This window comes from Manis pentadactyla, chromosome 8 (genome assembly GCF_030020395.1).
Source record: "Manis pentadactyla isolate mManPen7 chromosome 8, mManPen7.hap1, whole genome shotgun sequence".
Lineage (NCBI taxonomy): Eukaryota > Metazoa > Chordata > Mammalia > Pholidota > Manidae > Manis > Manis pentadactyla.
Window position 1 is genome coordinate 140659739 of NC_080026.1, and position 27734 is coordinate 140687472.

Here is a 27734-nt window from a genome sequence, read left to right on the forward strand (position 1 = left end):
ATTGTAGATTAATGGTAACAAAATAAAAAAAATATTGTTCTTGGAACAGTATATATTTAGATAATTTTAAAGATTCAATATCTGTCTTCTAATTTGTGTATTTACACCCATTTATGTTTAAGATCTCACTGATATGTTAGGGCATAAGTCTGCCATTTTTCTTTCTTTTTTCTATCCCACCATTTCTTATGCCTATGTTTCTTTTTTTCTTATCTCCCTGTGGGTTATATGAACATTTTGTAGAGTTCCACTTTGATGGGTTTATAATGTTTTTTAAATTTCATATAATTTTCTTATTGGTTGCTCTAGATACTGTGTAACTTACATATGATAGTATATGTAACTTACATGTTTGGTATTGACATTTTACCACTTCAAGTGATACAGGAGCCTTACTTACATTTAGATTCTTTGCCCTCCCACTTAAAAAATATAATTGTCCTAAGAATTTCCTCTGTATACATTGAGTACCACTTCAGGTAGTGTTGTAATTTCACTCCAGACATAAAATATGATTAAAGAAACTCAAAAACTAAGGGGTTATCTGTTATGTTCACCTCTACTTTTCCTGTTTCATGGTTCTTTCCTCTCTGGAAGTCCTATCTTTCAGTTATTATTTCTTTCTGTTTGGAGGATTTTATTTAGCCATTATTTAAGGGTGTGTCTGCTAGCAACAAGTTCTCTTAGTTTTCCTTCATTTGGGGACATCTTTATTTCCCTTTAATTTCTATAAGATAGTTTCAGAGATCTAGGACTCAGGCTTGACACACTTTTTCTTTCAGCACTTAAAAACTGCTGTGCTACACAGCCTACTGCCTCCATCTCTGATGAGAAATTTACTGTCAATCCTCTGTAAGTAATGCACCATTTTCTCTGGCTGTTTTTTGAATGGTTTTCTTCATCTTTAGTTTTCAAAATTTTAACTGTAATGTGTTTTGGTGTGGATTTCTTTGGGTTTACCATATTTAGTGTTTGCTTAGCTTCCTGAATCTGTAAGTTTATGTCTTTTACCAAATTTGGGAAGTTTTCAGCCATTGTTTCTTCATATTCTTTTTGGTCCCATGCTCTCTGCCATCCTTCCCAGATCTTCAGGGATAGAAAGATTAGACCTTTGTTATTGTCCCAGAGATCTCTGAGGCTCTATTAATTTTTGTGTCTGTTTCCTCCCTGCTGTTTACATTTAGTAAACTCTATTTGTCTTCAGGTTCACTGATGCTATCCTTTGTCGTTTCTATTCTACTACTGAGTTCATTGAGATTTAAAAAAATTTCAGTTATTGTATCTTTAGTTTTATAATTTCCATTTAGTTCTTTTAAAAAATAACAGCTTTATTGAGATATAATAAATCACAAACACTTTTTTAAAATGTGCAATCCAGTGGTTTTTAGTGTATTCAGAATCACGCAACCATCACCACCAGCTGATTCCAGAACATTTCATCACCCTCGAGTGAAGCCCTGTGTCCATTCACAGTCATTTCCGTTTCCTCCTCCTTCTAGCTCCTCGCAGCCGCGGATTCACTGTCTGTGGATTTGCCTGTTCAGGCCATTTCATACAAATGGGATCACACATGTGGTCTTCTGTGTCTGACTTCTTTCATTCAGCATCCTGTTTCCAGGGCTCATGATGTTGTCGTGTGGGTCAGTACTTCATTCCTTTTAATGGCTGAATAATATTCCATGGTATGGACTATATCACATTTTATTATCTATTCAATTAATGGATATTTAGGTTGTTTCTATTCTTTTTTGTTTGTGCATTCTGAATGCTGCTATGAACATTTATGTACAGGTTTTTATGTGGAGTAAGTTGTCATTTCTCTTTGATACAGACTTAGGAGTAGACTTGCTGTATCCCAGAGTACCTCCATGTTTAACATTTTGAAGAACTGCCAAACTGTTTCCCAAAGTGATTAACCAATTTCCAATCTTATCAGTAAAATGTGAGTGTTTCAATTTTCCACCTCGTTGTCATTGGTTCATTCCTGTAACTTCTATTTCTTTATTGAGGTTTTCTATTTTTAATTTGTTTCAAAAGAATTTGTAATTTATTGTGGAAGCATTTTTATTATGGCTGTTTCAAAATTCTTGTCAGATAAATCCAACATCTAATTTATCTTGGTATTGGCACCAGTCGTGTTTTATCATCAAACTGTGTTTTTCCTGATTTTTTCATATGATGAGTGATTTTCAGTTGTAGGGTGGACATTTTGGTTAAGATGTCAGGAGATTCTTGATTCTTTTTAATCTTCTATTTCAGGAGGTGGTCACCCTGTTCAGGCCTGGGGTGTAGGCACTGGCCTTTGGTGGTGTTAGTTCCAATGACAGTTTAGTTTTCAGAGTCCTCACAGAACTATCCTGGTCTGTCTCATTCTTCTGGTCCCGTGGGGCTCCAGCCCAGTTGCTGCTGGGCCCCAGAATGCCTGGTGTCACTGCGTCACCATCCGTGATGGGGAGCTGAAGCCACTGGGCCTGGGCCCAGGACAGAGGCACACCGGGCTCTGCTGCTGTTGTGGCTGTGGACAGATCGGACCATCTGCCTGCTGTTGAGTTCTGAGTGAAGCTGCCCTGTCAGCAGTTGTCAGTGTGGGAGGAAACCCACAGCCTGGGCCCCCTGCTCGTGCCTGGCAAAGCCAAGGTCTGCCGAGGTCATTGGCTGCTCTGCTTGCTCACAGACCAAGAGACAGAGCCTGATACGCTCTCGAAAGGCCCTCACCCACCCATTGGTCCTGGCAGGCCGATGGCGGCGCCTACTTCTGTATACTTGATTCTGGACCTTGATCTCTGCCACTGCTCCAGCTGACGCAGGAGCTGGCTGAAGACCTGGGGGCTGCAGGGCCATGAGGGCAGCTTTCTGGGCCTCAGGATTCGGGCCCCTTCTTCTCACTCTCAGGGCAGTACACACTGGTAAGTTTCTCCTTTCTTCACCCATGGAAGCTTCTGGAAGCAGAGGCCCTGTAGATGCTGAGGCCTGGGGTATGAGGATCTCTTACTCTGACTGCTGTCTGCCTGGGTCTTGTTTAGCCCAGAGGTTGGTGGGATGTCCTGGGGCAGGAAGGCACGTGGGCTCCGAAGTGCGGACTGCTGGACATTCTTATCCCAATACTGATTGAGTAGGTTTAATTCCAGGGTGAAACCCCCAGACCCACTGCTCAAAGCCCAGGGTGTGGGGCTGGGTCAGAACCTGGATGGCATGGGGGCCATGGCTGGTATCTTGTCCCAATGACCCAGATGGACAGCAGGAGCTGATGAGTCCTGCAGAGGGGCTGCTCCACCCCCTGTCCCCTGGGCGGCCTGTGGGGAAGTGGGACCACTGGCTGCACCTGGCAGTGAGGGTGAGCAGGGGCCTTAGTCTGCAACATGGAGGGCAGCCACAGGCCGGGTGGATGCTGCGCCAGAGGGTCACAGGGTGGTGGGGTCTGCTGGGCCCAGAAGCCAAGAGGCAAGTCACGCGCAGGAAGATGGAGAGGGTGGGGATCCTGCTGGAAGGAACAGCAGGGAGAGGGTACAAGTTGGAGACTGCCCTGGGGAGCTACATACAGTAGCATGGGACTCATGACTCGGCGAGTGTGACTGAGAATGTGTAAGGGTGTGAGAATTTGTGCAAGCATGTGTGGGAGTGTACACACACGTGAGTGCACGTGTGGGCATGCACATGCATGAGTGTGCATGCCTGGGTATGCACTTGTGGAGTGTGCATGTGTGTGTGTGTGTGCAGGTGTGTAAGTGTGCAGGTGTGTAAGTGTTCCAAGACAGGGAGGCAGGAGAGGGTAGCAGCATGTGGTGCTTGGAAGCTGATGGAAGAAACCGTCACTGGGCAGGCTGATCCAGGGGTCCCAAGGATGGAGGGTCCTGGGGCTGTGATGAGGTGGGATTCACCAGGCTCTGGGCAGGAACACCCGGTGCAGAGGCCTAGGAGGAGCTGGTGAGGGGATGAGTCTGGTGTGGTGGGGAGGCCAAGGAGAGGCTGAGGCCTGGGAGGCAGAGGGGCAGTCAGGAGTCGGGGGAAGGTGGGGCCTGAGGAGTGGGGGCTGGAGGGTGGAGTTGGGAGGGCAGAGTACCCCCAGGTGGGGGGCCGCGGTGAGCAAGGTAGAGCGTTGGGCGCCCCGGCAGATGTGAGGAAATCACACTTGGAAGGCCGGGGTGGAGTGGCGGGAAGAGCTAGCTCCAGGTGGAAGAGGACAACGGGTGAGGCCACCCCTGACATGGGAGCTGCAGAGGGCCCGGGAGAGGAGCAGGGCACACGCGGGCCATCGGGCAGATCTCTGTGCGACCCCCCTCTGTCACCTGTCTGGACTGGCTCTGTGGGGTGGGGGCTGGCTTCCTGCCGAGGACTCACAGTGAGGCCTTGGAGGCGGACCAGGGAAAATGTCGCCACGTAGCTGGCTTTCCTCCCCCCTGACCCCCAGGGCTGACCTGTCTGTCTGCAGGTGGACAGGGCGACCTGAGGCTGGCATACAGACACAGTCCGTGCGATGGAGTGGTGCTGGTCCGACACAAGGGCTCGTGGGGGCACGTGTGCAACAAGGAGTGGACGCTGGCTGAGGCGTCAGTGGTCTGCAGGCAGCTGGGCTGCGGGCGTGCCGTGGGTGCCCCCAAGTACGTGCCACTGCCCGGAGAGAAGGTGCAGCCCTGGCTCCACAACGTGTCCTGCAGGGGCCACGAGCCCTCCCTCTGGGAGTGCAGCCTCGGGGCATGGGGGCAGAGCGAGTGCCCCTACGAGTGGGTGGTGGTCGCTCTGTGTGCCAGTAAGTCTGAGGGCAGGGGGAGGGGGATGGGAGGGGAAGAGGAGGCGGCCTGCAGAGTGAGGGACAGTGGTCTGGGGTCTCCTTGCCGGCTCCTCGCTGGGCCCTGGGCCTGTCCCACCCTCCCACCTCACAACCCCTCCTGTGTTAGGTGACCTGAGTTTTCCTCCTGCTGTTTGCAAGGCGCGTGCTAGTGCTGCGTGCAGCTGTGCGTCAGCCAGCCCAGATTCTGCGGCTGGAGCTTGTCCCTCCCAGGGAGAGACAGGGCGAACGGGTGAAGCAGTGAGACAAGAGTGTGGAGTGTGGGGCGGCGTGAAGCAGAGAGCAGGGTGGGAGGCAGGGGCTGCTTTATCTTCTAGACATGGGAAGGGGGCCTGAGGGGCCCACCGAGGAATCCAACCATGATTTCTTAAGAAAATGATGGGGAGGCAAGTGTTTTCCCTCTTGAAGTCTGTCTTGAGGGCCTTCAGCTGTCTCTGGATGCTTGTGGGACCTAGAGCGTAGGACGCTTACGGCATGCTGTCTCTGAAGCTGACCCACTACGTGGTTTGGGGGCCACTGAAAAGCAAAAATGCAGGGGTCTGGGAGAAAAATTTAGAATTTCAAGAGACTGATAGCAGAGCATTAAACCAGGCATGGGCCCTTCTTAGTGGGGGGCCTTCTGGATGAGGGGACTTTGGGACTGCCTCGTCAGGAAGGCTCCCCACTCAGAAAGGGTCCCTGCTCAGCATTGCATTGACCCCCTTGAAGAAGGAACAGAGCTGGTCTCAGGCTGCAACCCCTGGCAGGCTCTGAGGCTGAGGGCAGAGGGCCTGCTGGGGACTGCTTTGCCCAGATGGAAGCTGGTCATCGGGGCAGGCCAAAGTCTGTGCCTTCTCTAGTGTGGACCTTGCTTCACAGATGGTACTTTTCGGGAGATCCGGCTGGTGAAGGGACACAGCCCCTGCTCAGGACTCCCTGAGATCAGGAATGTGAATGGGGTGGACCGCCTCTGTGGCCTGCACAAGGAGGAGGCCACTGTGTTCTGCCAGGAGCTGGGGTGTGGTCCTGCGCTCCAGGCTCCCCGCCAAGATGTGGGCGTCGTCAGGAAGTACATGACCTGCAGGGGCTCGGAGCCCACCATCCGAAACTGCAGGCTCAACAACAACCTCCGCAGTGGCTGTGACTTCCTGCAGGATGCTGAGGTGGTGTGTGCAGGTGGGGCTGCTGGGGCAGTGTGCTCGGGTGGGGCCGGCCTTGCCGGCTCCAGGGCCCCTGCCCTGCCTGAGGCTCTGGGTGCAGACGCTGTGGGGTGGCCGGAGGCTGTGGCCCCAGCTCTCATAGCTGGCTCTTGTCAGGGTCACCCTGCTGTCTTAGAGGAGATAATGGCAGGCTGGGCAGGGTGAGGAAAGGAAGAGAGGAATGAGCTCTTCCTGCAAATTCTGACATTCTTTAGCTCATGGTTGCTTTGGACAGAGACTGAGAGGTTAGGAGCACAGAAGAACTCTCAGATGGCTCCCAGTGGGGCAGCACCAGGGGGCTCCCGGTGTGCACAGTCTGTGGGCACATCAGAACCCCAGGCTGATGGGAGCTTCCGGCTATTGCTATGGCATCTGCGCTGTTTCAGCTGCAATGATCGCATATCTGATGAGCTCAAGGGTGGGTAGCGAGCCACTCCCTCCCAGCCCAGCCTCAGAGCTGTGAGAGTGAACTGGCGCTCACAGATCCTGGCTGTGGTCTGGGAATGGGGCAGGCTAAAATGAGGGTGTCAGCCCGTTCTCCTCAGTGCCCACAAAGGGGCGGTGCTCTGTGGCCTGAGGATCTCACTGCAAAGACTATACAGGGCTCAGATGCCACCACCCTGGGCAGGCAGAGGCTGTGTGACACGCGTGGGCACTGCAGGAGGTGACCCTGACCTCTGACCTTAGGGAAGTGACCGGGGAGCCCTGCTCTGTTCTGGGTATAGCCCATGTAGGTCTCTGGCTACCACTTCTTGTCCAGGGCTTGGCAGACTCACTGCCTGGCAGAGCCTCTTACTGTCCAGCGCAGAGGCTTACGGCTGAGCTGTTCCCCTGAGAACACGTCTCCCTAACTGAGAGAGTATGTCTTCCTCCAGGACACACAGAAGCCCGGCTGGTGGGCGGTGAGCACCCCTGTGCTGGGCGTCTGGAGGTGAGGAGAGGCCTGACCTGGGGCACCGTCTGTGACACCGACCTGGACGAGGCCACAGCTCACGTGGTGTGCGGGGAGCTGCAGTGTGGCTCGGCCGTGTCCACACCTGGGGGTGCCCACTTTGGCCAGGGCTCTGGGCTGGTGTGGACAGAGGCCTTCCGCTGTGCCGGCAATGAGTCCCTGCTGTTCCACTGTCCCCGGAGACCTGGGCACCAATGCGGACATGGCCAGGACGCTGGGCTCAGGTGCTCAGGTGAGGCCGAGGCTCTGGCCTGTCTCCTTCCCCACCAGCCTCCCTCTGTGGCTTCCGCGGGGCACTAAGCCCAGCTCATAACGGTGCCTCTGGCCAGGAGGGTGTATGTGATCCCTTTTGAGGAAGTGTTTCTTCTACGGACCGAGGACGGCCGGGAGAGGGAGGCAGGAGCTCTGGTCCCAGAGGGATGTGCCGGGGCTGCACCAGGGGCCTGGGCTCCCCTGCAGATGTGTGAGCTGGATGCTGAGGCTGAGGTGGGCGTGGGGCTGGTGAGAGAAAGGGCATGACTGTAGCCACCACACTGGGCACAAAAGAAACCACCACAAGCTGGGTCTGCAGGTCAAGGACGCTGACACCCACTCCCTTCCCAGAGTTCCAGCTGGTCAACGGCAGCGGCAGCTGTGAGGGGCGCGTGGAGCTCCAGGTTCAGGGGTCCTGGGCACCTCTCTGTGCTGCCCAATGGGACTTAGCAGATGCCACCGTCCTCTGCCACCAGCTCAACTGTGGCAACGCGGTGGCCACACCCCGAGGAGGCCATTTTGGGGGCGGACTCGCTCCCATCTGGCCCGATGTGTTTCACTGCGTGGGGACAGAGCCCTACCTGTGGAACTGCCCAGTGAGCACCCTGGGGGCCCCGGCCTGTGCCCCAGGAAACTCGGCCACCGTGGTTTGCTCAGGTGGGTCGGCGAGAGCGCTGGACGGAGGGAGGCTGGGCGGGCGGCAGAGCTCTGCCGGGAGGTGGTGGTCCGCTCTCCTCCGCAGGCTGGAGCCCGACCCCCGACCCCTGCCGGCCCTCCTGCGCTGCCCCTCCCCAGGTCTCCAGCATGCCCTGCGGCTGAGGGACGGACAGAGCCGCTGTGATGGCCGCGTGGAGGTCTCCCTGGACGGGGTGTGGGGCCGCGTCCTGGACGACGCATGGGGCCTGAGTGGCGCGGACGTCGTGTGCCGGCAGCTGGGCTGTGGAGGAGCCGAGCGGGCCTATGATGCGCCTGCGCCCGGGCGCGCGGCCGTTCCAGTGGGCCTGGGCCACGCGCGCTGCCTGGGCACCGAGAGCCGCCTGACTCAGTGCAACGTGTCCGCGTCCCTGCTGGTGTCTTCGGGGGCCTCGCGGGACGCCGGCGTCGTTTGCTCCGGTGAGTGAGGGCCCCGGCGCTGCCCGTGCTCCCCGCGGGCCGGGTGCCCACTAGTCTCTGTCCTTCCGCAGGGAGCAGGCGGGTGCGGCTGGCTGGGGGCCTGGGCCGCTGTGCAGGGCGCGTGGAGGTGCTCCACGGCGGTGCATGGGGCACTGTGTGCGACGACGGCTGGGACCTGCGCGACGCCCACGTGGTCTGCGGGCAGCTGGGCTGCGGCCGTGCGCTCAGTGCCCCGGGGGCCGCGCGCTTCGGGGCCGGCGCCGGGCGCATCTGGCTGGATGAGTCGGGCTGCGGGGGCCACGAGTCTGCGCTGTGGCAGTGCCCGTCGCGGGGCTGGGGCCGGCACGACTGCGGACACAAGGAGGACGCTGGCGCCGTCTGCTCAGGTGGGTCCTGGTTGCCAAGCCGCTCGTGGATCCTGCAGTTCCTGCCTGACGCGGTGCACACTTGCCCACCGGCCCGCGAATGCCCCCGCCCACTGCCCCCTTCTCGGTGTGGAGAACTCTGCAGTGCATTGTGTCAGCGTCCTGTTACTGATGCCGCCTGGCAAGGGCCTGCGGGCGGGCGGGGCCCCGGGTCTGCTCGGATGCTGCCGGCGGGCCTGGACCAGCGCGCCCAGCCTCCCCCCTGCCCGCACGCTCATCTCACGTCTGTGCCTGAGGGTCCCTGTGCCACATCCCTAATTCTGACCTGTGTTCAGCGCACTGGATGATTTTCTCCATGTGTTTTTAAGGTGGTGTATGAAGTTTTCCTTTTTTGCTCATATCAGAGGCATCCATATCAGAGCTTATCTGGGTGTGATCATTCTTGAGTGACAGAATTTTGTCATTTATTGAGGGTGAGAGCCTGTGAATGGGTCTGGGTGGTACTGTTCCCCAGGCATCTCCCCACAGACCTCCAGGGCAGGGCTGGGCACCCAGGTGTGGACTTTCTCATTGATTTTGGTCCCCTTTTTCGCTTTAGAAAAGTTTTCTGCAACTATGTCTTGGATGATTGCATCTATTTCAATCATATTTCTTTTTAAGTAATACATAGGCTCATCATTTTGGGTCTTCTTCATCATTTTTATTCATTATTTGGTGGGGCAGGGGCTCCACTCTTCTCTCATGCATTCTGGAGAGTTCCCCTAGGTGCTGTCCACATTGCTAATTTGCTTTTCTGTCAACCTAATCTTACATTCTTGGATGTCCCTTCCAACTTGCCACTGTGTCATCCTGGAAATCCTTCCTTCCTCTGACCTGCAGGCTCTCAGTCACCAGCTGGCTGATAGGACTCTGCCGCTGGGGGCCTGGCTGTTGGCAGAGGCAGGGAACAGGACGCTGGGCTTTCGTTAGGATTCCGCTTGACAGCAGGGTTCCAGAAGTGGGCGAGGCCCTCTTGAGGTCCTGGCATAGAGCAGGCACTGGTCACTCTCATCCCACCCATTGGTTGGCCAGTTCTGAGGCCAGCCCAGATTCAGGGGGTGGGAAATGGACTTATTACTGGGGGAATGGAATCTGGCAGGAGATCTGTGGCAGTGGCCACTTTCATAATCTATCACGTGTCTTTTCTTCCAGAGCTTCTTATAAGCTGTTTTAATTAGTTATGATCCTGTCAGATGTAATTTTTATTTAAAAGTTTTTATACTCACTGCTAAATTGATCATCTTGTACAAACAGATTATTCTGTATTTTGAGCAATTTCTGGACAATGATGCCTGCTAAGAGTTTAACTGGGGATTACATCTGGTTACCCGTGGTTAACTGCTACCTGCGTCACTGCGGAGGGAGATTGTCTTGGGGACGCATGCTCAGTGTGAGGTCGGTGCCAGGGCCTCGCTGGGTCAGGTGCTCTTGAGTGGCATTGATTTTGGTGCTGGGACCCCCTGTCGTTTTGACTTCCTTCTTAAGATATGTCCTCTGTCCTGACTGTGCTTGTCTTCCAGGGTCAGTGGCCCTGAGGCTGCGAGGTGGCACCCATGGCTGTGCTGGGTGGCTAGATGTGTTCTACAATGGAACGTGGGGTGCCGTGTGCAGTAATGCTCTGAAGGACACCTCCCTGTCGATCATCTGCAAGCAGCTGGGCTGTGGGGAGCAGGGCTGGCTGGAGAACAGGCCCTTCCACACTGGATCAGGCACCTTCTGGGTGGACAAGATTGAGTGCCGCAGGCTGCGGAACTCCACACTGTGGCAGTGCCCCTCAGCCCCATGGCACCCGCACTCCTGTGCCCATGGAGAGGAGGTCTGGGTCACCTGTGCAGGTGGGGCCCTGGTGGTCTGTGGGGGGCCTGGAGGTGGCTTCTGTCCTGATAAGTCACCTGCAGGGGCTGCCAGTGACCCATAGCTCGGGATTTGAGGGTCACTTGGGCTCTGCCACTTCATTCTGAAGCTTTTCAAGGCATTTATACTGGGATGGCCACTGTTTAATCCAGTAGGGTTGTCAGAGAAAGCGACGCAGGACTCTGCGGAGACCCTCAACTGTTCATCCACTCACAGCTGCCCAGGTACCCCTCTGCCAGTCTCCCCATCCAGTCCCCATCCTAGCCCCGCCCTCCAGTGACCGCAGTCCTTTTTCAGAGGAGGGCGCACTGCGTGTTCGCGGGGGCGAGGGCGGCTGCTCTGGCCGCGTGGAGCTCTGGCATGCCGGCTCCTGGGGCACCGTGTGCGATGATTCCTGGGACCTGGCAGACGCGGAGGTTGTATGTCGCCAGCTGGGCTGTGGCAGGGCTGAGGGTGCCCTGGTGGGGGCCACCTTTGGGCCGGGCTCTGGGCCTGTGTGGCTGGATGAGGTGGGGTGCCGGGGCAATGAGGCGTCTCTGTGGGACTGTCCGGCGGAGCCGTGGGGGCATGGAGACTGTGGACACAAGGAGGACGCAGGCGTGCGCTGTTCCCGTGAGTGCGCTGGGCTGGTCACCCACAGGGGAACGGGGTGCTGGGGGGTTCCTTTGGCGTGCTGCAGACCACGGCCCTGGGGCAGCCTCCCATGCTGGGTCCCTCTGGGTCCCTCTGGGCCCCTCTGGGCCGGGGCACAGGCTGCCTCCGTGGCTATTCCCCAGGCCGAGCGGGGCTGTGGGTCTGCTCCAAGGGTCTGGGTGAGGTTCTGTGCTGCTCAGGGCTGTGGTGCCTCCCCTCCCTCGCCCTCAGGTACTGCCCATTTCTCCCGTAGGTGACATGGGGACCGCGGTCCAGCTGCCAGCATCAGGTAGGTGTGCTCTTCTTGAAGCTTCAGCCCACACACACCTGCCTGGCCCTAGCCCAGAGGGGCCCTACAAGGTGCTCTGTGTGGAGGGGCCCCTGGCTCCTCCTGTGGGTGCCTCGGTCGCCCCTACTTCTGCTTCAGGCAGGGGTCAGGAAGACCTGGACTTTGGTGGAGACACCCCCTTCTCTGAGGAAAACCACTGCCTCTCCCCTGTGCCAGCCTGGGTGGAGAGCCATGGGGAGGGACAGCAGACCCAGGCCCTGCCCAGACACTTCTCTGGGGTCTTCCTCTTGCAGCTGTGGGGTCTGTGCCCTGTACGCTGTGGCTGTGGGTACTGGCTCTGTGTCCAAAGCACAGCTGAAGGCCATGGGCAGTCAGGACTATAAGACCTGCCCTCCTTGCCCTCCTCCCTGACCCCTCCCTCCTGTGACTCCCTTCGTGCCCCTCAGCCCTGTGACCGCAGGGCCGCCTCTGGGGCAGGAGCAGCACAAGGCCCATTTCTCATCTGGGTGCCCTTCCCCTTCCCCAGAGGCTCGGGTGGTCCGGGGCCAAGGCCACAATACCCCGGGCACACAGGGAAGAGCCCTCTTCCACTGTCCCCACAGGCCCTCCGCTGGCCCCTGCACCTGCCCTCAAGACCATGACCCTGCCTGTGACCTTCTGCCTTGTCCTCAGTGCCCTCCTGGTCATTGTGTCCCTGGTCCTCTGGGCACAGTGGTGCCGAGGCAGAAGACCCTGCAGGGGTAGGTGGGCGTGGCTGGTGAGGTCAACGCAGGGCCCTGGGGAAGGGGGGCCGGGAGCATGTGCTGAGATGAGAGCCAGCCCATCACAGGCCCCCTGTGTCCTGGTCACTGCTGTGGCCAGGTCCCACCTGGACCCTTCCCCATGGTGACTTCTTAGTGACTCTCTGTAGACCTGAGTTGTTGGGGATGGGACTCTGGGCCCTGGCCTGCTCCTGAGGGCAGAAGACTTGCAGTCCTGGACTCCCTGGTGTGGGAGCCGGGCTGCAGGGGCTCCTGGATCCTCATGTTGTCTGAGCAGCTGGGGGTTCTCTGGGGTGTGCTCAGGGCTGGACCAACCAGGACCCCTGACATGGGGCCACATGTGGGGCAGCTGCTCTGGGTCAGGAGCTGCAGCCAGCAGCCAAGGACCCGGAGGGTCTCAGCACAAACGCAAGACCCTGCGGGGCAGCGGGTTGGCTTAGACTCGGGGCGTTTCTCTTCTAGAAAGTTCTGGTGTGGCCTTTGCAGGTTCTGGAATGCTGGGAAATCTGCCCTCTGAGGGTGTTTATGAGGACATCGGAGCTGTTGCCATGGGGGAGAAAGACGAGGGGCCCTGGGTGGCCCCGGGCCTGGAGCTGGAGGACGGCTATGATGATGCTGCGGAGCCTGAGCACAGCCCCGGGTGGGGGCCGCCGGCCGGGAGCCCCTGAATCCCATGGGTGTGCACCTCTGCACCCGGCCTGGGTGCACTCTTTCTGCTGTTTGGTGCCTACACCCAGGGCTCTGCCCTGGCCAGCACCTACATTTAAAGACCCCAGAGCAACCTCTCTGCATGTGCCTGCCCTTCACCCCTCACTCCCGTCACTGGTGTGGGCACTGGCATGCTCGGCCGTCCCTTCAAAGCTGCTTGTTGGGCTGCAGTCTTCTCAGGGGTAGACATAGACTCCAGGGAGGTGCCCAGATTTTTATTCGGTTTTCTCTTTGTGGCCGCACACAGAGAGTCCTTCTAAGCACCTTGTCTGCAGGCAGGGGGTCTGAGCAGGCAAGTTGGAAGAACCACGTGTGAGCAGAAGCTGTCACCCCCTCTCACACTGTTGGGTCCTTGTCTGAGCCTTGGGCTTTGAGGAGCAGAGACAAACCAGGGTTCTGAGGGACTGCTAAGGGTCCCAGTCTGTGTCTTTCTTCTTAAATGCAGGTGGGACTCCTGTCAGCCTGGGCCCCACAGGTCAGGCTGGGGAAGAAGACCACAGTGGCCCCTGCCCCAGGACACGATGGCCACGAGCTGACCACAGGCCCTCAGTGAGCCTGCGGGGGGTGGGGGGAAGGAAGAACCCAGCGCCCCGGGCCTTTCCTTTTCCTCATTTCTAAAAGAGATGCTATTAAAGACCCTCTGAACTCATCCATCCACCCATTAATTCATCTCAGAAACATTCCTCAGACTCCCAGCACAGCCCAGGCCCCCTCTGCAGCGGCCCTGTCCCTGCCTCCCCTGGCCTGACGTGAGCTCAGTCCTCAGTTGTCCTCATCCACAGCCTCCTGCCCACACGGTTCTCCTGGGGGTGTGGGGCAGGGCTCCTCGGTGAATCAGCCCCCGGCCACCCCTCCTTCCATCTGCAGCTGCCTGTGACCTGGCTCCCTGACACTCACAGCTGTCCTGCTCCGATGACCCCAGCCCTTTGTGACGACACCCCAAGTATCTAGATCTTTCTGGACTCCTGCTTTCCCATCCCAGCAGCCTGGGAGAGACCAGGTCTGATCCTCCTGTGGCTCCTCCACCTGTAGTCTGTTCGGCAATGCCGGCCCTTACCGCCTACCCCTCAGTGTTCCCCTCAGGGTCTGGCTCTGGGCACTTGGGGTCTCTCCGAGCACTGCCTCCCCCTCAGCCCTTCTCTGTGCCCACCCACCTGGGCGCTAAGAGAGGCCCTACTTGTGGTGTCAGGGACTGCTGTGCTGGCAAAGATGGTCTTGAAGCTCCTTTTGGATAGGGAGCCCTGATGCGGGAGCTGGGGCAGCACCCAGAGAGGCTGACAGGGCTTCTGGGGTGAAGGGGGGGTGAGAATCGTCAGGCGCCAGGGTCTGGAGGTCTTCCTGGAGCGGCTCTTGACGGAGTCTTGAGGGGGAAGGAAGGGCTTCCCCCATGTCTGAGCTCACCTTGCACCCCTGTGCACACACACAGACCTCTCTCTTTCCTCAAGAGTTGGCCAGCCTGGCTTACTGGTGCACCCTGACATTGCTGGGGCTGGGTATGGAGGAAGGTGTTCAGAGGCAGAGCATCCCTGGGGTTGTGAGGGAGAGAAACAAGCTGGAAGGAAACGGGGTGGGGGGTCTGAGCATGGGACAGGGAGCCCAGAAGACACCGGGGAGCAGGGTGAGGACATCTGGCCAGCAGTCAGAGAGGATGGGGACTCAGGGGAGGGATGCAGCCCAAAGCACCACAGGCTGTGGTGTGGGTTCTTCCCTGAGGCTCCCAATCCCCTCAGTCCCTTTGGGGGCCCCAATCAGGCACCGTGCAAGTGAAGAGCGCTGGTGACCTGCCACCTGCAGGCCCCCGAGGCCTGAGCTGGGAGTGCGGCTCAGTGCACAGTGAGGCTGCCGTCCAGGAGGTGCAGGAGCTGGCGCAGGGAGGGTCCCCCCACCTTCTCTGGGAATTCCTCATCCAGACTCTCCCCACCTCCTCCACTGGCCTGAGAACTGGAGCTGCCTTCTCAGACTGGTTTTCTGGCACATATCTCGGAAAGTAATGTTTGTTAATCTTGTTCTGGTAAGTAATCTTGTTGACCTAATACACATTTATTACTGTAAGTTTAAAAACCCATAGAACCAAGAAAGGAAATGGAAAACAATCTGTCAGAAATGAACATCTCAACATTGTGGTTCATATCCACTGAGAAGTGTTCTTTGCACAGATGTAGATACGACACGATTACGATAATGCACTGGATCATGCACACCCCATTCCCTGCGTCTTCACCCAGAGCATGCAGCTAACCTACTGGCCTGCCATGTCTTCACCCTCAGTGGCTAGTATCCCTTCACATCGCCTTCCATCACTTGCTTATTCCTTGCCTGTTGCATGTGTGGCTGCTTCTCAAGACTGCGGCCCTCACAGAGAGGTGTGCATGCTTTATGATGCTGACCTCAGGTCATGCCCACTTTCAAGGGTTCTGATCATGCTGCTGTCAGTTCACAGCATGCTGGAGCTTGGAGCGATCTTCCTTGTTCAAATGTTTTTTGTGTGAGGCCAAGAAAGCTATTTTCCACCAAGCCCTGGTTCCTGGCTGCAAGGCCATTGCTTCTCTGTGAGTCTCATACATGGGTCTGTGCAGGCAGGTGCTCTGCAGGAAGCCAGGCCCAGGCCTCGCTGCATGCTGCTGGCTCCTCCGGGCTCAGGCCCAGTGGCCAGCTCCTGCTGTGCCCCACAGGCGACAGACCCTGTACTGCTGGGGAGGGAGGGGCTCCCTGGGAGTTGGAGTGGCCCCTGGTATGAAGGTGAGCACGCTTGTCTGTCTCTGCGGTGGCTGCAGCAGCAAAGGGACCAGGGACAGTGCTGTCCTCTCTGCAGCTGTGGCTTCCTGGACCCTCCCTCCAGGTGACTCACAGGGCTCTGCTCCAAGGACCTTTGTGAGGGGAGCAAACGACAGACATTCCCTGAGTGTCACAACCCCCAGGGTGATGGGCTGTCTCCACCCTTTGCAGGAGCCACCCATACACGCGGGGGTGAAAGGCTGAGATCATAATGCTGTGGAGAGTTCATGGAAAATGGGTCTTAGGCATTCATTTTTGTTAACATTTTACTTTAATGTCATTGACACCATCAAAATAAAGTGTGAGCAAATGGGAAAACTGAAATTAAGGTAACAAATTGGGATAGAAGGTAAAGATTAGATTTCCAGTTTCTGAAAATTCTGGACAAGAGGTCCTCCAGCACATCTTTGCCTTGAAGGATCTGCCTGTGTTCTTGCCCTGAAGGCTGAGCGGAGCCCCAGGCTCTGCTGGGGTGAAGGGACTGTGCCCTACAAATGTGCAATTGCAGGCAGCTGGGCTTCAGCTGTGCACCATGGGCCCCGTGTTGGCCCCAGCAGACACAGCCACCCTTGCTCTGGGCGCAGGGCCTGGTCCGGGTGGAGAGGCCTGGCCCTGGGAGCACTCTTGGGGTTGTGCGTGTGAGTGTGCAGGAGGGGTGGGTCCTGGAGGGTGCCTTCCCAGTCCTCTCCCACCCATGCCCCACCTCGTGAGGAGAGTTGGTGCCTGAGGCAGCCCTCAGGGCTGTGACCCTACAGCCCGCAGCACGTTGTGATGACAAGGCAGTGGAGGGGCCCCTCCCAAGGCCAGGCGAGGAGCATGTGTCATTTCCCACCTGAGGGCGACACACCCAGGTCTGCTCTTTCCAGGTCGGCCTGGCTGCTTGGCTCAGTGGTCAAGCGTTGGCCCAGTGGTGACCACACGGCCTTGTGGAGTGAAGGCTCCCGGCTGGCCTCCCCCAGGAGCTCAGGCTGTCTTCCTGGCCCAGAGGGTGTGTGCTTCATCCCTGTTGTCCCTGTCAGGAGGCCTCTGGTGGGAGGCAGCTGCCCGTCCCCCCCTCCTCTGGGGTCCTGGGCCCTCGAGTGCAGGGCTGAGGGGCTGTGATCTGAGTGGAAGCCAGCACCCCAGGGAGATGCTGGGGACATAAGGGTCCTCCCAGCCTGTGGGTCCGCAGAATTCCCAATGCTCATCTCAGGCCCCCCCAGAGCTGTGCCAGGCCAAGAGGTCCTGCTTGTCCCGCTTCCTTCCTGTGGGACGGGAGGGCAGGGCATGCAGGTCACCTGCTCAGAGGCCTGCAAGAAGCCTGTGCTGCCCCTGAGGGGCTACTTCAGTTCAGGAACTGCACCCAGACCCCAGTGGCGAGAGCAGGACCACTGGGCTCCATGGGCCTCCTGGAGGGAAATGCCCCACTTGGAGAGGCCTGGGATCCCTCAACCTGGGCCTGGTCTCTTGGCAAAATGTGGAGAGTTCTTTTCCTTTGGAAGCAGAAATTCCTTGTGATGGGAAAGAAAGAAAAAGGAAAAGAAAAATATTTCACAGAATTTGCAGCTGCTTAGCTTGCAAATATCAAATGGGCCTAATATTCCTACACAGCAAAGGCAGGACTCTGGGGAGACCCTCAACTGTTTGGATACTCAGGCCTGCCCAGGTTGTGTTCTGTCTCCTCCGTCTACCTCCCTGAGCTGCCCTGTGCCTGCTCACCTGTCCCTCTCACCTGCAGAGGGGTGCTGTGCAGGCACATGTGGAGCCCTGGCATGCTGGCTCCCGGGGCTCCATGTGCGATGATTCCTGGGACCTGGTGGACGTGGATGCTGTGTGCCGCCGGCTGGGCTGTGGCAGGGCTGAGGGTGCCCTGACGGGGGCTGCCTTCGGGCCAGGTCTGGGCCTGTGTGGCCGGGGCACGGAGGCTTCCCCAGGGGATGCCTGGCGGAGCTGCAGGGACACAAGGGGGACACGGGCGCACACTGTTCCCATGAGCGCGCTGGGCCTGAGACTCACCTTCTGTCCCTTCCCTGGCCGGGGAGGGCCCCAAGGGGTGGTGGGAGGGTTTTCCTCATTGTGTTCTCGTGAGATAAGCTGTGTGGTTGTGATTTCCTTTAATGTTTTAGGGGCATCTCTTGTTTTTACGCCCTGTGCATGTTCACTCCGGGGGAGGGACTACCTTGGGTTACGTGCAGCGCTCCGGCGCCTGTCTCCGTGGGCACTGTCCGTGCTCCCAGGTGCTGCACCTGCTTCTGTTTGCAGGGCAGAGATGATCATAGTGATGGTTAGGGCAGCCTCCCAGTGGGCTGTAGCTTTCCCTGAGCACGTTGCTTCCTGTGCCCCACAAGTCACTTGGTGTGACTGCTCGGGACCCTGTTTTGGGGCCACAATAGTCACTGTTTCACCAAGGGGGACTGCCCCTTAGAGCAGAAACCTTATGCCCCGTGCAGCACACACCAGCTGATTCTGGGTACTCTGCCCAGAAGGGACCAGCACGTGCCTCCCCCATCACTTCTGAAGCCACTGACTGGCCAGTGAGGTGAGGGCCCTGGGGAACTTTGAGGGTGACACGGATGCCCTGTCCTGGGCTCCTCGCCCCCCAGGGGCCTTGCTCTCCATTCCTGCCCCACCCGGTTCCCTCTGGAGAGCCTCACAGTGGATGGTTGTGCCCCTCCAGGTTGACTGTGCATCCCCAACAGACACAAATTCGTATAGAAATCCAGTTTGGTTTCGTGTTTCTGTTTTTAAAAAGACATAAATGGTACCATTTTCAGTTACTGTATAAGCAGCGTCTGCTACCTCACCACAGACTGGAGAGCTCTCCTTATGGGAAGCAGGCATCTGCCCTCCTTCTCTTCTTGTAAACGCTTCTTAATGGAATCTGAAGTATCTTGTACATTTCTTACATGTGTAACCATGTCCTCTGTGAATAGTGTCAAATTTAGCCTCTCCTTTCCTGATCTTATGCCTATAATCTCTTTTTTGTGCCTTGTTTCACAGCCAGGACCCTCAGTCCAGTTTTGCATGGAGGGGACCTAGTGGACCCCTTGTCACTTTGACCTCACAGTGAAAGTGCCCCACATTTTGTGTCACTATTAAATATAATATTTGATGTTCTTTTTTGTAGTTACCATCTATTGGATTGAGGAAAATACAGACTAGTCCTAATTTTCTAATGGTTTTGCTTATCATGAAAAGTGTTGGCTTTTCTCAATGCTTTTTCTGTGTCTATTAAGATGATATGTGTTTTTTCCCCCTTTTTGGTTAACATGGCGATTGATTTTCAAATGTTAACCAACCTCGAGTCAAACAAACTCGATTTTGTCATGATGCATTATTCTTTATGTATCTATAGGAATCAACTGGTAATACATTGGATCAATATTTAGGGGAGAGTTTGATGTGTAATTTTCCTTTTTTGCAGATGTTTCTGTTTCATTCTTTTCAATGAGGATTATTCAGGTCTCATAAAAGCCAGAACTTATTCCCCATTAAAAAAAATATTTCCAAGAGTTTGTGTAGTGTTGGGTTTATTTCTTCCTTAAACGTTTAGAAGAACAGGACAGTGAAGCCATCTGGGTCTGGAATTTCCTTTGTGGGAAAGTTTTACTCAAGATCCAGTTTTTAAAACTATAGATAATTGAGTATTCGGGTTTCTATTTCTTCTTAGATCTGGCTTGTTATGTCCATTGTTTAATGAATTGACAGTTTTACCTAAATTTTGAAGTTATTGGCATGAAACTGTTGATGGCATCTTCATGCACCTTTCTGGCATCCATGACGTCTGCGTCTGCTCTTGGCCAGTGTGGCCAGAGGCTTGTTTGAGAGCGTTTCCAAGGGCAGGTGGAGTGTGTGCATTTGGCTTTCTTAATTTTTCCAACTCAACATCCATTCTCTATTTTATTTATTTCTTCTCTCATTTTTATAATTTCTTTCTAGCTTTTTGATTTGGGTATTTAGACCATTGATTTTCAGCATTTCTCTTTTTTAATGGATACATTTAAAGTGAAAACTTTTCATTTTACATAGCTTTAGTTGCATACCAAGAGCTTTGAGATGTTGTAGTTCTGTTTCACTTCTAACAGCTTTACCGAGTAGAATTAATATACAATAAACTGCACATACGGAAAATGTTGCCCTAAGTCCTGATGCATGTATACGCCCATGAGACCACTGTGAGGGTCAGGGGACCTCTTTCCCTCCCTCCCCAAAGGTGTTTCTGTCCCTTGGCATGTCTCTCTTGTCCCTCCCTGTGTCCCACCCCCACCAGTGATCACTCAGCTCTTTGTCACTGTAGATTAGTTTGCACTGTTTGAAGTTTATGTAAATGGAATTACACAGTATATATCTTTTTGGGTGATGGGTGGGGAGTCTGGCTTTTGTTCACTCTGTATAATTATTTTGTTTGGAAAATTTTTTAGGAAATTTTATTTAGAAGGTTTGTACCCAAAAGTATGGGAGACATTGGTATTCAGTTTTCTTGTTGTCTTTCTCTGGTTTTAAAACAAGGTGACACTGGCCTCACAGAATGAATTGTATCCATTAAACAAGTATTCTTTCCTATTTAATTTTTTTTTTAAGATAATTATTTTTTATTGAAGGGTAGTTGACGCACAGTATTACATTACATTAGTTGCAAGTGTACAACACAGTGATAAAACATTTATATACATAATTCTAGGTTCCAGCTATCACCCTACCAAGCTGTTACAATATCTTGACTATATTCCTTATGCTATAGATTACATCCTGGTTACTTATTTATTTTACCATTGGAAGTCTGTCCTTTTTTTTTTTTTTTTGTGAGGGCATCTCTCATATTTATTGATCAAATGGTTGTTAACGACAATAAAATTCTGTATAGGGGAGTCAATGCTCAATGCACAATCATTAATCCACCCCAAGCCTAATTCTCGTCAGTCTCCAATCTTCTGAGGCATAACAAACAAGTTCTTACATGGAGAACAAATTCTTACATAATGAATAAGTTACATAGTGAACAGTACAAGGGGAGTCATCACAGAAACTTTCGGTTTTGCTCATGCATTATGAACTATAAACAGTTCAAATATGAATACTCATTTGGTTTTTATACTTGATTTATATGTGGATACCACATTTCTCTCTTTATTATTATTATTTTTAATAAAATGCTGAAGTGGTAGGTAGATACAGGACAAAGGTAGAAAACATAGTTTAGTGTTGTAAGAGAGCAAATGTAGATGATGAGGTGTGTGCCTGTAGACTATGTGTTAATCCAAGCTAGACCAGGGCAATAAAACATCCACGTATGCAGAAGATTTCTCTCAGAACAGGGGGGGTGAGGTTCTAAGCCTCACCTCTGTTGATCCCCAATTTCTCACCTGATGGCCCCCCTGCAACTGTGCCTGTCTTAGGTTGTTCCTCCCTTGAGGAATCTTACCCGTCTCTGGCTAACCAGTCATCTTCCGGGGCCATACAGGGAAATGTAAAGTTGGTAAGTGAGAGAGAAGCCTTATTGTTTGAAATGGTTAGCTTTTTACTTCTTTGCATATTTTTGCCCTGTAGCTTCTATGCCCAGCATTTGTCTTGAGGTATCTTTACCACTTGGAAGAATTATGATACTCGGTAAATTTGATATGAGGCACGAATTCTATTTAAGGGTTGTAATTAGGAAGGAAGAAGAAAAGCTATAGAAGTAGCAGGCAGAAGAAAACATGGGAAGATTGATTATTTCTTTGACATATCTTCTTGTAGAGTAACTTCAGCATGTATAGGTTTTAAGCTACTACTTAAATTGTGCACACACATTAACATAATAGGAGTATAGTTACATAACCAAAGCATATCTGTAATTACCAGCCATCTCCAGTGAAGCCAAGAAAACCAGTTAGGCACCTTAGGCATTTGTGAAAACTTATCTATGATATGGTGGATATTGTCCAACTGAACTTGACAGTCTGAGAGAAATCAGACAAATTAAAACAACCCATTCCTGGGGAATGTTCACATCCCTTATGTTCTTTTAACAGTAAATAGTCTGTAGTTGTAAGATTTTGGAGCGCTACAATTTGCACTTCTCCTAATTCTTGGTTGAGTTCCAACAGTATAGATCCAGTCAAATTTGTTGTTTTACTGTATGCACAGGCCAGCTTAGATATCTCCTTCCTCATTCCCATGGCAAGTCCAGGAGCTGGTGGGATGAGTGCATCTACAGCTGTAGCAGTGCATGGATCTTTGTTGGGGTCCTATTTAATTTTATAAAAGAGTTTGTGTAGAATTGGTTTTACTTCTTTCTTACATTTTTGGTAGACTTTGCCAGTGAAGCTAACCAGCCCTGGGCTTTCCTTTGTGGGAAAGTTTTTAACTACAGATTAAAATTTTTAATAGATGTAAGACTATTCATGTGATCTATTTCTTTTTGCATGAGCTTTGTTAGTTTGTATCTTTCAAGGAATTTGTCCATTTTGTGTATGTTTTATAGCTTATTGGCACAAAATAATTCATTATATGCCCTATTTGATACCCCTTTGCTATCTGTACAATGTGTAGTGGGTGCCCTGCCTTCCGTTCTTGAGGCAGGTAAACTGTGTCTTTGATTTTTTTCTCCTAATCAGTCTGGCTAGAGGTCTATCAATTTTAGTCTTTTTCATAAACCAGTTTTTGGCTTTGTTGATTTTTACTGTCTGCTTTCTATTTTATTTATTGCCACATGGATTTTTTTTTATCTCCTTACTTATGCTTACTTTGTGCTTAATTGCTCCTTATTTTCTAGAGTGTTTCTGTGATAACCGATGTCATCAATCTGCCAGTTTGGGAGAGAGACTTCGAACCGTGGCCCCGGTGGGCCTTTAAACAGCAGGAGCAGGGAAGTGGCTGTGAGAGCAAGCCATGAGGCCGGGTCCGAAGTTTTTGGTGACAGCTGCAGAACGTCACTGTTCGGCCACAGGGGCCGCCACCCAAGTGCTCACCACGTGGGGGCCGCAGCCCCTCCATTGCAGGCTCAGGGCTGGGTCCAAGGCTTATGGCTGATCACATTGGTCACCTGCAAAGTCCTGCGCTGTGACTACTTCCACAGAGGCCAGCTTCTCCACTTGGATATCTCACAGGTACCTCATACTTAAATTGTGTGGCTTACAGATTCAACTCAATCCTTATAAAAATTCCAAATGATTGTGCTTTTCTTTGCAGAAATTGGCCAGCTAATCTTCAAATTTATACAGAAATGCAGGGACCCAGAGTAGGCTAACAATCCTGAAAAGAAAGAACAAAGATGGACGATTCACACGTCTTGATTCCAAAAACTGTAAGGACAGATATATAGAATTGAATTGAGTCTAGAAATAAACTCAAATATCTGTGGCCAATTGATTTTCAACATGAGTGCCAAGACCATTCTATAGGGAATGAATAACCTCTCCAACAAATGGTGGCGAGACAATTGGATATCCCTGTGCAAAAGAATAAAGTTGGGCTCCTAGCACACACCACATACAGAAGTTAACTCAAAATGCAACAAGACTGCTTGAGCGCTAAAACAAAACTCTCAGAAGGAAACACAGGGGTAAATCTTCATGACTGTGAATTACTTGAAGATTTCTCAGATTTAACACCTAAAGCATAAGCAATCAATGTAAAATAATAGGTAAATTGGACTTTATCAATATTAAAACCTTTTATGCATCAAAGGACAATATCAAGAAAGTGAAACAAGAACCCACAGAATGGGGGGAAATATTTGAAAATCATATTTCTGAAAAAGGCCTAGTACCCAGAAAATATAAATGACTCTTACAACTCATCTATGAAAAGATAACCCAATTACAAAATGGTCAAATAATCTGAATAGGCACTTCATCAAAGGAATTACACAATTGGCCAAAAAGCACATGAAAATTTGCTCAATATTATTAGCCATCAAGGAAATTCAACTCAAAACCACAATGAGATACCACTTCACACCCACTAGAATTGCTGTAACAAAAATGATGCACAGTAACAAGTGTTAACTAAGAAATAAAGGAATCAGAACCCTCATACACCACAAAATGGTGCAGGCACTTTGGAAGACAGTGTGGAAGTTCTGCAAAGGTAAATGTAGAGTCACCAGTTGACCCAACAGTTCCACTCCTGGGTACATACCCAAGAGCATTAAAGTGCACATTCACACAAAAACTTGTACACAAATGTTCATGGCAACATTAGCCATAGTAGCCAAAAAGTGAAAATAACCAAATATCCATCAACTGATAGATAAACCTTTTGGAGACTATTACCCCATGTGAGGAGGGGTGAGGTGGACACCACGCTGTGATGAATCTCAGGGTGTCCATGGGGACGTGGCCCTGGGCCAGGCAGCAGGATGGAGAGGCTGTGAGCGCTCCTGCCTACTTCTCTGAGGGGAGCCTGTGAGCTGGTGACATCTGAGTCTAATGAAGTAAGAAACTATTTAAATTCTGGGAGATTCTGACATATGAAAGCATCCTGACCTACCTATACAGACCATTAACCTCAAACTCTTTTGCAGATCAGCTGCTGAGAAAGAGAGACCCTGAATAGACTAGTCAATGGCCATGAGTGACCAGATGCAGTGACAGAGTTCACTCTGCACGGTTTCTCAGCAGCGCCACAGCTCCGGGTGCTCTTCTTCATCCTCTTTCTCTCCCTCTACACCATGGCACTCTCTGGAAATTCCCTCATTGTGGCAGCCATTGCCTTTACCTCCAGGCTCCACACCCCCATGTACTTGTTCTTGATCAATTTGGCTGTTTTTGATGTCATCTGTGCCTGCACCGTGGTGCCCAAGCTGCTTGAGATCCTGGTGGCAGAGAAGAGAGGCATCTCTTACTGGGGCTGTGTGGCCCAGGTGTACTTCCTGACGTGGTCTCTAGCAGCAGAATTACTGCTCTTCACCACCATGGCTTATGACCGCTACCTGGCCATCTGCCAGCCTCTGCACTATGGATCCATGATGAGCCCCAGGGTGTGTGTGGTGCTGGCTGGGGCTGTGTGGGGCATCAGCGTGCTCGGTGCTGGAGTCAATGCCTGCCTGATTTTACGGTTGACCTTCTGTGGGTCCAACGTGATCGATCACTTCTTCTGTGAGATCCCCCTTCTGCTGCTGCTGTCCTGTTCCTGCACGTACGTGAATGACATCACGGCAGTTATGGCTGACATCTTCTTTGCTGTGCTGTATTTCCTACTTACCACGGTGTCCTGTGGCTTCATCATCTCCACCATCCTGAAGATGCGTACAGCCAAGGGGAAGAGGCGAGCCTTTTCCACCTGCTCCTCCCCCCTCATCGCGGTCAGCATGTACTACTCCACCATCATCTACACCCACCTGAGCCCCGGCTCTAGCTACTCCCCCGGGACGGGCAAGGTGGTGGCTGTGCTTTATTCCACTGTGAGCCCCACCCTGAACCCTCTCATGGACACTCTGAGGAACAAGGATGTCGAGGCAGCTCTCAAGAAAGTTTTTACACTTTTAGCAGAAAACTGTAATTATTTTGTTTACAGGTAAGGGCTGGCTCAGGGCAGCTGAAAGTTCCAAGTCCTCACAAGCAGAGTGTGTTCATTAGGTCCCATCCTGTATTGGGAACCCAAACTAGATTGACACGCAGTGTCTCCTGTTACAAATATGGGCTCTAGACATTCTTGAATCTACGCCAATACAGATAGAGCCCCTGGAAGTCTGCTTGATATCTAACAAGCGTAGAGCTTAAATAAATGGATGTTTGCAGGAACTACTGGTAATAAGATGTGCACTTTGAGTCAAAGAGGAAAACATGGCACAAACATGATCCGACTGTGGGGACAGTCTCCCAAATCCCCAGCACCATCAAAGCCTCTGCACACAGCACTTTGCTGTAACACTTTCCCAGATGCCCCTGCCAGTCTGTGAGGCTCTTGGGAGACAGTGGCCGTGTCCAGAAGTTCAGGGATGCAGGTTGAGGTGAAAGGAAACATGGAGGATGAAGGGGCCATGGTGGTCATCAGGGGAGGGCAGAGAAGGGGCTGGGCATTAGAAATGGGGGCAGATGCACCTGTGGGTTGCAGGTGACACAGGGAACTAGTTGTGTCCCCTACCAAGGGGCCCAGCCAATGCTCCTGCCCAGAGGAGAGCAGTGGTGACCTAAAGGACAACCAGGGATTTTAACGTGCCCTGCAGGATGTGCAGCCCTGTACAGATGCCTTCTGCAGGAACTGTTTCCACCGAAAGTCAGAGCAGACTCTGTCCTCTCCCTGCTCCATAGCATGGAGCACACAAGGCAGCCACTCACAGTGCAGGGGCCCCCTCTGCAGTGGATGGAGCAGAGGGACCTGGGCAAGGTGCCAGGCCACATGTGGCAGCTGAGGAGCGCGGCCTCTTTCCCTGTGGTCCTGCAGGAAACACGTGAGGAGTTGCTGCAAGGGGAGGCCAGTGAGGGGCAGGGGACAAACAGCGCCACACGGGAGTGGAAGGACTCCCCCTTGGCCAGAGGTCTTGCCCAGTTATTTACAGAAAAGAAATTAGTGTCAGTTCCATGGTGGGAATTCGCAGTGCTTTTCAGTGTGTCTGTGTGTGCATGTGTGCAGCACATTTGGGATCACTCAGAGTTCAATGACTCTGAATTCACTTTATGTTCACAGTTCATCATGTGGATAATTACAAGTCATCATTTGGTGGGCATAGTGACATTCCAAATTAAAAATCCCTTGCTGAAATAGTTAACTTTAAGTTGACTGGAGCAAGGAATCCACCCCGATGTGTATTGTAGACCCATATGGATGGGTATATGGATGGATGGATGGATGGGTGGATGGATGGAGGGATGGATGGATGGATGGGTGGGTGGGTGGGTAAACAGATGGATGAGGGGTGAATGAATGGAATGGAACAGGAAAGTATGTGGGAGGGCTGGTGGATGGTGGGTGGGATAAGAGAAGGTGGTAGGACAGATGGAGGCATTCACAGAGTGGCTGAAAACTTGAGTGTGTACCTCTTCCCAGAACACAAACCACTCTGTCAAAGAGAAGATGCCCATCACATTGCCAGGTCTTGCCACAATGAACCATTTGTGATGGGCTGGAAGTTGAGCACAGAAGCAATTGTCAATTGTCAGTATGGTGTTCGCAGAAGCTTAAGCATGTTCTTGCAGGTTCTGATGAAATTTTGAAGATGGACTTCCTGTGGCCGTGTAGAAGAACCACAGTCAGCTGCCTCTTTCTGAGGTGCCGCCAGCATGGCATTGGCTGTGCGTTCAGAGACAGGGCAGACTCTTGACCTGTGTGTCCTGAGCTTTCCTCTCCCATGTTTTGTTCAAAGGTCATGGGGATCCTGCTCAACAGCCCTTAACTCCACAACACGTACACGTGCTCAGACTTCCAGGCACACATCAGACTCACATGAGTCACCTCTTGTCAAGAGCCCCGGAGCACTGATAGAATCTAAAGCAGAGGAGAAGGCCTAGAAAGAGATATCGGAGGACTGGAGGCATCCAGGCAGCCACGTGGCCCGAATCCCCACAATATACTTTTGCAGGTGGTGTTGTAGCGCCAGCCTGGAGGCCCCTGAGTGTCACCTCTGGTCTGCATGATGGCTTTTCTCTGATCTGCAGTCCTTCCTCCTTTGGATTCACTCCCAATAGTCTCCACGCACCCTCGTTCACCTGATGTTTCAAAGAGAACTAGGTACTAGACTTTTAAAATGTGCAGCATTGGTCAGTGGGGAGGAAAACAGCAAAGGGGGCAAGGACAGAGGAGACCTGTTCCCAGGCAGACAGGAGCCTCCACACCTGGCCGTGTGCCCCCGTCCTGACTGTGGCCTCCAGCCCTGGGCACCCACGCCTCCTCCCTCCCACCCTGGTCTCAGCCTTTTCCATCACCAGCACATGCAGCAAGGACACAAGTGTGCCAGCACCTGAGTGTGCCCAACACCGTGAGGGAGGAAGCACTCATTCACACCAGGAGGCCCACACCCCGAAACAGCCATGGGCCATCACCGGGACCCCACTTCTCCAAAGCACAGGAAGGGCCCTGACAGCCACATTTTAGACAAGGAGAGGAGCAGGTTCGTGGGATGGCACCTC

At 52.9% G+C, this 27734-nt stretch overlaps 2 protein-coding genes across 10 annotated transcripts; both read left to right on the forward strand.

Annotated features, from left to right (window-relative positions):
- The first annotated feature begins 780 nt into the window (after window positions 1-780).
- SCART1 (scavenger receptor family member expressed on T cells 1) lies at window positions 781-16359 on the forward strand. 9 transcript variants are annotated; one of them, XR_005033422.2, is made up of 17 exons: window positions 1545-1640; window positions 1832-1942; window positions 2675-2906; window positions 4430-4747; window positions 5645-5941; window positions 6840-7148; window positions 7520-7825; window positions 7964-8281; window positions 8353-8667; window positions 10206-10520; window positions 10692-10763; window positions 10837-11151; window positions 11426-11461; window positions 12064-12201; window positions 12709-12899; window positions 13376-13479; window positions 13798-16359. XR_005033422.2 is itself a non-coding variant. In XM_036929661.2 (17 exons), the coding sequence occupies exons 3-16, from the start codon at window positions 2840-2842 to the stop codon at window positions 12888-12890; spliced, it is 2859 nt and encodes a 952-aa protein (XP_036785556.2). In that variant the 5' UTR covers window positions 1545-1640; window positions 1832-1942; window positions 2675-2839; the 3' UTR covers window positions 12891-12899; window positions 13376-13579. The 9 variants fall into 9 exon arrangements, 8 of the variants coding, with proteins under 8 accessions (XP_036785552.2, XP_036785556.2, XP_057362525.1 ...); XM_036929661.2 differs by lacking the exon at window positions 13798-16359 and having other exon boundaries at window positions 6840-6895; window positions 7025-7148; window positions 13376-13579; XM_036929657.2 differs by lacking the exons at window positions 1545-1640; window positions 13798-16359 and adding an exon at window positions 781-852 and having other exon boundaries at window positions 13376-13579.
- Window positions 16360-21962: 5603 nt separating this feature from the next.
- Window positions 21963-25702, forward strand: LOC118934291 (olfactory receptor 13A1-like). Its single transcript, XM_057505413.1, has 2 exons — window positions 21963-22772; window positions 22855-25702. The coding sequence occupies exon 2, from the start codon at window positions 24338-24340 to the stop codon at window positions 25184-25186; it is 849 nt and encodes a 282-aa protein (XP_057361396.1). The 5' UTR covers window positions 21963-22772; window positions 22855-24337; the 3' UTR covers window positions 25187-25702.
- Window positions 25703-27734: the final 2032 nt, after the last annotated feature.